Consider the following 11,784-nt stretch of genomic DNA (forward strand, 5'->3'; position numbering starts at 1 on the left):
TTTTTCATAAACACCCATCTGTTTGCTTTTGTAGACCTCTGGCCCTTCTCTCTATCTATTCAAATGCTAATATACCTTTTTTGATCTTAGGCAAATAGAACAGCACACATTGAATGCAGAAGTGCAAGGTGTAAGTCAGGAGTACTGTACCACAATTGTCATGTCCCCACCACCCCAGGGTTTGGGCCTATGCCCAGGCAGGGAGTGAAGCCCCTGAAGAAGAACATGGGTCCAGGCCATCACTGTTAATACCATGGGCACCCTCCAAGAATGAAGCTTGGGGCTGTTCAGTTTCCACCCAACAGCTCTTCTGACCTACTAATCCCAGTCCCAGGAGCACCTACATTTCTTCCAAGCAGGATAGCCGCATGACTGTGCAGCAACCTATTAAAGGACCAGACAACCACTGAGAGCCAACCTAACGCAGCTGTCAGAGATCTGTGGCCATGGGATAGGTGCTCCAGCCCAAGCTCCAGCCCTTCTTCGCCTTGGGAAAGGCACCGCTGCAGGTAGAGAAAGCTGAAGGGAGTCGTTTCTCCTCATCTCAGCCATGGGGCAGTTTGCACCCAACCTCTGATCTCCTCCCCCATCTGGAGCTCATCCCCCAATCCTCTGCCTCAGACCCGAGCTCCTCAACCCTAGACCCATCCCATTCACAGGATGAGAGAAGGCAGCTGCCACAGCTTCAAGCTTTTGGGGGCCCTGCTGCAGCCACCCCACCTTGTCCTATGGATGGGGGGGGGAGGATTCCCTGAACCAAGGGGCAGATGACAACAGCATCTCCCATTCCACTTAAGCTGCTTCTCTGCAGCTGTTGACTGCCCCAGGTAATCCAGCCAGGGTGCTAGAGAAGTGGGTGCAGCAGGGAAATGGACAGGCCTGCAGGAAAATGGAGGAGGCTGCCAAGGGCCCTGCTGCTGATGCACTGCAGGGGAGGGTGCCCTGAGCCCCACTAAGCTTCCAAACTACTCTGCCCAGACCATCCCACACCCCTGTACCCCACAAAACCCTCTATCTCAGCTCTTAGCTTCTCCCACAACCTGAACCCCTGGGCCTCACTCCAGCCACATGATTTTCCCCTCTTGGGGCAGGGAACAAACTGTCTTCCCCCATGGATGGGAAACATTAAAATGCGGAGAGGAGCAAACTTTTGACGTCGGGCCCCACCTCGCAGTGACCGCCCCCCACCCGTCTAAAGCAATCCCAAGGGACAAAAATGTCATTCGCGCGTTTAAACCCATTCAGCGCGTGTAAAAAGTAACTAGGTGAAAACTTGGTTGATCGGTGCGTAAATGCGACCGTACAAGGCATCGAGTTCAACGCTCGTAGTGAAATGGAGGAGCCTGAGACCCAGCAGCCCATCGAGCTGCGCCACCTCCTGACAGACTTGCACGGGCTCTCCTCTCCCCGCCCGCGCTTTGCGCCCCTGCACTGGAAGACTCCCTGGCCTGGTGAGGGCGCAGCTGCGAGCCCCGCGCGAGCGGAGCCCGCCGAAACGTTCCACACACCCCACTCCGCCCGGCGCCGCTGCCCTGGCCCGCCTGCTCAGTCGCGGGCGCCTCGCTGAGGAGCTGCTCATGGGAGCGAGCTCAACTGCCGCTGCGGGCACGCGCCACGCTACCCCTACCGCCCGAGGAGGCGCGCGGGGGGGGGGGGGGGCATAGTGCGCCTGCGCCTTTGAAATGGAGGCCTTCGACCGGGAAGAACTGGAAGGACCCGAGCCAATCAGCGACTCGAGGAGTGCGCCCCATGACCGTTGACAGGCGGACGTTCAGCTGGGAGCGGTGTCCGGTGGGGAGCAAGTTCTCTGTGGCGGTCAGTTCTGCCCGCCGCCCGCCCGGCCGGGGCGGTTGGTAGCGAGCTGGACGGTTGCGATGGCGACCGGTAGCCTGGCGGGCGCTGTGGTGACCGAGGATAGTATCCGCGCCACCAATGGCCCCCTCCGCCGCCCCCGCGTGGCAGCCGGCTGCTCCTGGGAGTGCGTGTCCGCCTCGTCTCCCGGGACGCTGGCGGAGATCCTGCGCCTCCTTCCCGAGGGAGCGGGGGACGGAGAGGAGCTGGCGCCGCCCGAGCACGGGTAAGGAGCCCGGGAACGCCGGGGGGCTCTGAGCCTGCGGGGAAAGGGAGGCGGAGAACATTGCGCCCAGTGCCTGGCACCTGGCTGCGGAGCCTGTCGGTGAAGGTTCTGCACTGCGGAGAGTAGACAGACACCCCTGCGCGCTGAGGGTTCACTGTGTCGGGCAGGTGTGTTTTGCCCCCTGGGGAGATGCAGCTCTTCCTTTCGTGCAATAAGGCAAATTTCTTAGCTGCTGTCACTTTCAATGGTGAGAGAAGTAAGGGGACCGGATTACGCGCTAATGGGGGGCATGTCCCCCGTGCGAAATGGAGCATCAGGGGAAGGGACGAGTGGATTTCAGGATAGGGTGGGTAATTGAAAATATTGGTAGCACACCTTTTTATTTTCCCTGCGTACGTTTAAGACAGTATTAAAGAGCCAAACTTTATTTGGCTGTGGCACAGCTGTTGATTTTCTTTGCAAACAGCAAGTTTGAAATTTGTGAAAATTTATGTAAATATAACCCTCCAGACAACCTGTAAGTGTAGTGTGTTCTTCCTAAAGGGTACTGCTTGAAAATAAAATGGCAAATGCTGCAGTTACAAAAATAGAGATGATGTAACTGCTCTCTTAAAAACTATGAAGTACTTTAAATGAGGACTTGTTACTTGTTTTATAAACTAGAGTGTTACATAGAAAGCACAAGTTAAATAAAATGTAGTTAAGTTGCTTAAACCAAATGTTTCTTATATTTCTAGTGAGAACTCTGTGATATTGGAGAGACCTTTAAATGATGAAACTGAAACTCGGTGCTTACTGTATCTTCAGTGTGATCCTTATGGATTTGAGGAAATAGTCAGTGTTGGAATTTTAAGTGAAGCAAGAAACATGGAACTATATGTAGAAGAAGAGTATTGTGGAACTGGTAGGGGACAGCATGTCTGCACTATTCAGAATGACAGGTAAGTAAGTGTTTTCATTATGTAGGCTCTGTGTAGTATTTACTTATTAAATCTCTTTGAAAAGGATACTAGCTGGCTCAGTGGGGCCTGATCATGTGTGACACTGCTTTTACACTGTTGGTTTAAATGTAGCCTAGATAGCTTAATGACAAAAATCTAATGTCATCTGTTGGGTTTTTGGTCTCAGTTGAATTTTTAGCGATCAGATATCCACATCACAAAAATCAGTACAATTTGACAGCACTTCCTTGACAGTCTCAGCAGCAGCCATGGAATGAGTGGGCATCTACTGTATATTGAGCATGTGCCTGTCTGTTGGTGCTACGTTTATTCAAAAACTCCTCTTAAACTGCAAGAGCTACAACCACAACATTTGGTGTTCACCTCCCTCTTACCTTAACTTAAACTATGGTCAGGGGTTTGGTTGTGCCCAGAAGTGGGAAATGCCTGATATCCCAGGATTTCCCAGAGCATGGAAGGGAGGTACAAAATACTTCAGACTCACCATTGGGGGCAGTGAGTGCAGGGAACAGCTGTGATATTGCAGAGTGATCACTGGGGACAGCCACAGCAGGAAAACAGTGGCCACGTGGAGACTTGTGACCCTGCCTGCTTCTGGATGAGGCAGTACTCTTCCCCACCCCGTGCCGTCTTGCCTCACTAGGAGGAGCCCTGCTGCTCCCCTGCAATCTCCCACACACAGTTAGCTATCCCTGACATGCTGGGGCCAGGAAGCCAGGCACTGCTTTGCATCCCTCTACCCTCCAAATTCACATGGATGCTCAGAAAACCCAGCACTGAGTGCCAGCCCTGGCCCCTACAACCCCCTGGCACTTCCTTGGGCTGGGGTGGCGACCCCTCCTCCTGGCTCACCTTGGGCAATCCTCCCTTGAGGACAGGCATGGGGGATGGGAGCCACAGCCCAAAGTACCTCCCGTAGAAGACAAGAGGCAGAGGGGTACAGCCTGACCCAGCCCCCCCAACTTGAGGACAGGAAGTGGGGCTAGGAGCTGCAGCCCAAACTGGCCTTCCGACCTTCTGAGGACAGGCGGGTGGGTGGTGGGAGCTGCAGCATGACCCAATCCTTGGGATAGGTGGGGCAGCAGGGCTGAGAGCAAAAAAAGAAAAGGGAAAAAAATCCCTTCAGTTAAAGACTTGAGCAATGCAGGGTACATCTGCAAGTAAGACTGTGCTTCTCACCCTACCAGGTTGGCCCCCCCTGTCATTTGTGTGTCGCATTAGTGGTTTACATCAACGTTTCTTAAACTATGTTCCATGGAACACTAGTTTTCCATGAACAACTTGCAGGGGTGCTGTGGTGTCATAGCAACTAGCAATGATGTGCGATGCATGTATATATTTTCTTTTATTAAACCAAATATAATGTTATTCCTTCATTGTTATGATATCTAATTAAAGTACTACTTTTTGCTTTTGCTGTATACCATGGTGGTTTTTGTTGTTGTTTTTGTTTAGTTTTGATCTGAAAACTTTGTTTCTGAAGAAAATTTTCATAGGTGTGCCTCATAAAAAATACTGTTTGGTGTTCTGTGGTCTCAAAAAGTTTAAGAAACACTGGTTTACAGAGCCATTGTATTGTCTGAGTCAAACAGATGGTAAGACTCTAAGTTACTGTTTTCAGTTAGCTAAAGCATTTAGCTCAGGAATAATCACTAAAAGCCATTTAAGAAAACTTTTCAAGTTCTCTTTATATGTGGATACAAAGAGGGGAATGAAAATAAATGTCAGTGTTGGCTTTTCGTTTATGCTCTATGGATTTTGCCCATGGAGTCTGGAAAAAAAATTAAAAGGAGGTAGACTTTAGAGTACATCAACAGTTGGCCAGATTTTTTTTTTTTGGACTTGTTAACTTAAGAACTAGCCAATCAGTCAAGCCAAAACTAGAAGAAAATCTTATTGATATCATGCATGGAAAAAAGACAAAAACCCAGGAACTGCATGCACTTGTGTGTAACATGGCATACGATGAAATCCAAACAGAATTTCAGTGTTGTAACCACAATATTCCATTTAAAGGTGAGTCACTCAACTCTTTTTGTCATTATCTGACTACAAAAGCTAATATTTTTGTGTTCCTGTAAAAAGAATTTATGTAGCATTTACCCTATAGAGAATTCACAGTTCCTTTATTTTTTTAACAGCAATGACAAAGTTACTTTATACAAAAAGTATCTTAAGTTGGATTACTCCACAACCTCTTGCAAAATTAAGGTAGGAAGCTGCACAGAATTGTTTTAAGCTGTCTCTTTAGTCAAATAAGTCATTTTTAAGGTGCTATTTTGCACTACAATCTCTTAGTCAGTTGATGATACTTAAGTTTATGCCAACTTGAGATGTGGTGTAAATATTCTCTTTAAAAAAAGGTGGATGTTAAACCAAGGTTCTCCTGTCAAATCCACATCATAAATATCTTAAAATGTCATTACTAAAGTATATGTGTGTGACAGAGGGAAAATGCCTTTAAAGAAACAAATAATTTCTAAAATGCATGTATTCTAGGTGTTTAACAACTTGTACACAATTGAGAATTTTAGGTATGATGCTGCAAACGCACATTTGTAACTTTACATGTGAGAGTAGTCTCGTTGTAATCACTGGAACAGCTCACATCTGTAAAGCTTAAGCATGTTCTTATGTGTTGGCAAGATAAGATCCTAAGTAATATGTGCTCATTCTATTTCAATATGAATACTACTGAGAATAATTGCAGTATGAAGCCTAGTAAGCAGGTATTAATTTTCCACTAAAATGGCCTTATTAATTTCCAGATTAGTATCTTGTTCTAAAATGATATTATTTTTCTTTGCTTTGCAATAGCTCGTCTCCATTGGTGAAAGACAAAGGGTACTCATAACTAAAATTGTAATACAAGTAAAATCAGTTTCTGCAAAATCTGCCTCAGATCTTCCTTCACTAGGATCAAGTATAGATCTGGACAGAGTTCAAACGATGGTGGAATCCATGCGGTCAAAGTTATCTCCAGGTGCTCAACAACTCATGAATATGGTTCGACTTCAGCAGAAGGCAAGTTTAGTATATTTCTATTTACTTACATTTATAAAAAGGAGCAACTCAAAACTGTGTGGTCTGTATCAGTATTATACTCCCCACCCCACCCCCGAACTCATTTGAACAAAAAGATTTCCCCAAACAAACTTCTTAATATTTCAAACCTCATTCAATCATCAACACTGTGACAAACTTCAGAATATAGATGAGCCTTGCACTGTGCCCTGAAGAGCACTTAATCCAAGATGAACAACATGGGGACAAATAAATTCCAGAGTTCAAGATTCTCCCTAAACACGTTGTCCAGGTCTACATTTGCCCCCAACTTCAAAGGGGGCAAGTTAATCAGGGCAATGGGAGATTACTAATGAAGTGCTGCGGTGAATACACAGCACTTCATTAGGCTTTACTCCTCAAAATTTTGGGGAGTAAAGGCACTTCGAAGTAGCGCAGGCACTTCAAATGCCCGCAGCTACATGCACACTGACACTTCAAAGTTTGACGCTTCGAAGTTGCCACGGAGGGAGAATTAGCCTAATGAAGTGTTGTGTATTCACTGCAGCACTTCATTAGTGATCTCCCGTCGCCCTTTGAAGTTGGGGGCAAGTGTAGACAAGCCCATTATGCCAATAAACCTTTCTCCCCAGTTCATTTAAACTAGGGGCTGTTAGATTAAGAACTGCAACAACAGGCAATTACTATAGTATTGCAGTCTAAGAAGGTGCGGTCTGCTCATTTAAAGTTTTGTAGACAAAATTTATACCTTTCATTTGACCTAAAAATTAGGTGCTAATCCATACAAATCACTGAGTATAAGGTGTAATGCATTTCCTGCAGGAAATTATGTTTAATATCTGTCCAGCCACATTCTACGTCAATTGAAATATCAATGATTTTAAGGGTCATCCAGCTGTAGCAGAAATCCAGATTTAAGTTAACCAAATGTGGATAACCCAGATCTGCACCCCAAAGAACAGGTCACAACTTTATTGCTTAAATCAAATCATAAAAACTGATCATGGCGCTTCAGGTGGCAGACTGTTATAAATTTTTTAATAGTTTAGGATATTGTTTGTAACAACTGAGTCGTCACTACTTTGTATTGAGAATTGTCTGGTGTGTGATGTTTGTGTTTTTGTTTTGATTCCCTCCAAGTTAAAGGGGAAGTACTTATAAATATCAGATTTAGGCCTCAGTTGTACAATCGTTATGTACCTTCTTGCATGGAGTAACTTTTAGTATTGGGGCTGTAATTTAGTCAACTTCTGCTTCAATAACTCAAGTTTAGTTTAAAGAAATTTCAGGCCACTCTAAACCTTCATTTTGTAAATGTGAATGACTTTCAAGTGATTTATTTTCTGGGAAAGTTTTTTCTTTTACCTTCTGTAGAACATCAATATGTAGCTTTTTTCAGTCTGATAAAGCTTTTGTATCACATTCATTCTGAATAAGCTTTGTATTGGTGGGAATGGAATTAAATGCTATATTTAGCTGGAATGTTTACGAATTGAGGCTGGGTAAGTAAAGATGCACATGTATTACTGTTGTAGATTTATTAAGTATGTATATTTTCTTATTTCCATTAGAACGGTTTACCTCTTGGAGACAAACTTCAGTGTATCTTTGGGAAAAAGGAATCTGTCTTTGGAAATAAGCACACAATAGATGGATTCCACAGTATATCCAGTGAACCCTTTCCTCTTAAGAGTGGTTTGTCAACTGAAACAGTTCTTGAAGATTTAAAAGCACATCCTGATATGAACACACAGATACCTGGCAGAGAAAATATTCTTAATCTTGAAAGGTTTAAGACTATGCAACACAAAACTCTTCTTCCTGGAAATGACTATAAAGTTATGGTGTCCTCATTAATGCAAGAGCAAGGAAATGGAAACCCAAATATGCCCAGTTCTGGGTTGCTGCTTCCTTTTCTTCAAAACTTATGCGGTCAAGTAAATCATCTTCGGCTAGATGATGGGAGGAATCATTCTGAGAAGAGCACAACAGCTAAAGAGGAAGGCATTCAAACTGTTGGGTAAGTTAAGCTTGATACACTCATCTGACTCCTCCTAGCTTATGAACTGTGCTTGTTAGCAGTAGTTAAATAAAAATGTTTTGCAGTGACAAAGCTCCATGGCCATATGTCACAAAGCCCTAACATTACAGTTTAAAGAAATAAAACAGTTGTGAACTCCTATTTAACAATGTCAATGAGCCTGTTTTAAAACACTTCAAAATGCTGTCTTTCATTAATATCTTCTGGTGTTCTTGGCTTTTTTCCAATGGCAGATCATGTTCTACCTTTTTCTGCTTCTTTTTTTCCTTCCTCTTTATCATATTCTTGCATTGCCTGCATTATGTACTCTACCCATTCTCCTATATTTTTCTTTCTTCCTCCACCTCTATTGCTGAAGTCTCTACAGTATCCTTATCCCATCAATCCCAGATGCAGAAGTCTGAATATAAAGAAATCTGGTGAAAAGGAGTACTTCATAGGTGATAGTTTGCTGATGAGAATTCAGCCATTTGAAAATGCAGGGAAAGGGGAAAGTGCTGGTGTTCTTTATCTGGGTGTTCTCTTTGAACATTGCTTGGTGGCTCCATTTTTGACTTATTAACCACTGCCTAGTAAATGTGATTAACTGTGAAGACTTGCTCCAAAACCTTCAATGACTACTAAGTGGCAAAAGGTGCATTCTCTCTCTGTTTTTTTATCTGGAACTTGCAGGAATATCTCCCAGCTAGTGAAAAGTTAGAATGCCTACTTGTGCTAAGGGTCATATCTTTCCCAGTTACCTGCAGACCAATGATAATCAGTTTCTTGATGCTGTTGCCCACTGGGTTCTTAATAGTAGCAATGAAAAATGACAGAACTTTAGCTATCGTTCCCTCTGTTACAGTTTATCATTGCATTGGTTACATGAGGAAAGTGAATTAATGTCTGGTTTTTGTTTTTGCTTTTTTCCCCTTCCAATTTCCTGGTTTTGGGCATGGTCAGGGGTCTGCAACCAAAATAGCAAGAAGAGCCATTTTTTCAAATTCAGTTACAATATCAGTACTTTAAGCACCCCAGTGCGTATGAATGAGAGACAGTCCTTAATAAATAATGTCAAACCATGCTTTTTGTAACCCCTAATTTAAGAACTGTGCACACACCATTTGTACCAGTTAGAAAGTTTGTTACTTTCACCCATGGATTAGAGAGCAAATGAGGACAAGGAAAATGCTGCACCTGGGGATAGACTCTTAAGCAGGAAGGAACAATGGTTGCGTCAGTCCTTCAGACCCCCTCCCCCCATTTTTTGAAACATTGGGGCTGTGTCTACGCTACAAAAAAAACTTTGAAGTTGCTTACTTCAAAGTCACAGACTTCAAAGTTGAATGTCTACAGACACCCTACTTCAAAGTAGGGCACTACTCCATTCCCAGGAATGAAGTAAGAACATCGAAGTTGGGCTCCCTACTTCAAACTTAACTTCGAAGTAAGGGAAAAGACGTACAGGCTGCTTCGAAATAGCTCCTAACTTCGAAGTTAGTTCCTAGTGTATACACACCCTTAGAAAATCTAACTCTTTCATTTCAATGTGTAATAAAAACTAAGTTTTATTTTTTAAACTAAATGGCAGAACAAGTTGAAACTTGTAACTGGCTGTGCTTTTGTAACTTTGCAAAAAAAATTGGCTTCCATTTTCAAGCTTTCGCTATTTAGTACTTGTATTTTATTTCCGTAAATACTGTAATTAAACATAACATGGTTATGATGGGTGGGTTCAATGTTACCATTTTTGTGAGAATTCCCTAATTTTGCCATTATGCCAATATGGAAGCAGGATTAGTGTGCTAATCTTTTATTATATAATAATAATAATTTTAAATATTGAGGTACAATTAAAGTGAAAATTAGTATGGTGCCCTTAACTTTTAAACATTGTACATAATATATTTTTAGTTGGTTAGTTGTACAAATAAAAGGACAGCCTAATGTACTGTTGGGAGAACCTTGCCTTTACATGATACACCCCTGCCTAATGCATGTTGCGCAGCGTATGTTAGACAAAATTTGGCCTTCTGTGTAGTGAGGGTGTAAGTATTTATATTTAGACTCTAACATCAAAACTGTGCCTCCTTTAGGAAAATCCAGTAATACTTCCAAACTCCAGTGCCCTTCCTTAAGGCTCTGTTGTCTTCATTCATAAAAAATAAGTGACTTTATATGTGAATTTATTGCAGAATGGAACAGCAGCCTGTTTGTGTGTACATGGAAAAGATCATATCCAAAAATATGGAACTGATGGAGAAGAAACTAATGGACTATATTGACCGAAGTATGCAGAAACTTCAGGAACATATAGATACTAAAGTTGTTCTATTAATGGATATGGTTCAAAGCTCCAAATTGAATAAAATGTCACAAGAACACTATGATTATGGAGAAGGACTCTCAAATGGCGAGAGATAGACTATAACTGAAAGAGAGAGGACCCCAGTATAAATATTTCCTGGGACAAGTATTTATTTTGATGTCTCTAAAGCTTAATATTTATGAAACTAATTATAAAAAATTTGTTACTGTAATTCTTCCCAGTATTGTACATTAAATGTTAGCATTATAAAACGTCTGCAAGAATTTTGTATTTTTGTGGCTTATTAAATATTTCTAAAAAGCCACTTGGAATACATTTTGCCAATCTGTATTTGGGCTACCAAAGAAGTACTCTCACAGGGACTTGTAGCTTTTCTATTTATATTAAAGAGCTAAATTTATTTTCTTTATCTTCTTGTAACGGGTTGACAGTAAAACAGCATTCAACTTCTACTTTGTTTAGTTTGGTTCAGTTCATGGATTTAAAGGGTAATAAGAAAAGGAGCCTTTTACCTGTAACATGCCAGTTGTGAATTACCATCTGGAAAACAGTCAGCTAAATGACTACCAGAGCTTCTCTATTGCTGTTACTGTAATTTCAAAACAAGCGTGCAACTGCTTGGATGGATGCCATCAGAACCTCAGCCTTCAGTAGCAGCAAAAACTGCCTTAAATAACCAAGACCCCCTCTACAGAGGGAGCCTGATGGGACAGGATCTGCTGCATTATGGCAATCCTGAACTAGAGGAATGGATCCTAAAATATTAAGGTTGCTTCAGAGTCAGGGAGGTAGAAAGATGACTTAAAGTCTTCTTTCCCCCATGTCTACTACTTTGGCAGAGCCTACACATGTTCTACACCTATTGAGCTTGACAAATAAAGGCAATATTTTTCCTTTGAGAAACAAACTATTCTCTTTCTGTGAAGAAATATAGCTGTTTTGGTTTTTTTTTAAATTATGAGTATTTTTACTTTGAATTCTAAATTAACGAACCATGGGCTGTATTTCAGAACTATAGAGAGTGCCACACATCTAGGCTACGTCTACACTAGCCCCTTCATTTCGGAAGGGCCGTGGTAATGAGCGAGTTGGAAAGATGCTAAAACCAAGTAGGAAGAATGGGCTTTCAAAGTCCGGGGGGGGTCCTTTTAAAACACCTCTGTCTACAGAGGTGGCGTGTGATTCGAAAGCGGCACTTTTGTATTGCGTGCGGCTGCTATTATGCTAATGAGGTGCTTCATATTCATGACAGTGCCTCATTAGCATCTTCCCAACTTGCTCATTACCATGCCCCTTCCACAAGAAGGCGGCTAGTGTAGATGCACCCTAAAGTTCCTGCTTAAAGTTTTTATTAATTTTCCTCTAACCTATT

At 42.7% G+C, this 11,784-nt stretch overlaps 1 protein-coding gene across 1 annotated transcript; it reads left to right on the forward strand.

The window, feature by feature from the left end:
• Positions 1 to 1,661: 1,661 nt before the first annotated feature.
• On the forward strand, positions 1,662 to 11,197 carry C7H10orf88 (chromosome 7 C10orf88 homolog). Its single transcript, XM_074999739.1, has 6 exons — positions 1,662 to 2,077; positions 2,815 to 3,018; positions 5,181 to 5,250; positions 5,857 to 6,063; positions 7,635 to 8,083; positions 10,279 to 11,197. The coding sequence occupies exons 1-6, from the start codon at positions 1,875 to 1,877 to the stop codon at positions 10,505 to 10,507; spliced, it is 1,362 nt and encodes a 453-aa protein (XP_074855840.1). The 5' UTR covers positions 1,662 to 1,874; the 3' UTR covers positions 10,508 to 11,197.
• Positions 11,198 to 11,784: the final 587 nt, after the last annotated feature.

The sequence above is a fragment of the Carettochelys insculpta genome, chromosome 7 (genome assembly GCF_033958435.1).
Source record: "Carettochelys insculpta isolate YL-2023 chromosome 7, ASM3395843v1, whole genome shotgun sequence".
NCBI classification, from domain to species: domain Eukaryota; kingdom Metazoa; phylum Chordata; order Testudines; family Carettochelyidae; genus Carettochelys; species Carettochelys insculpta.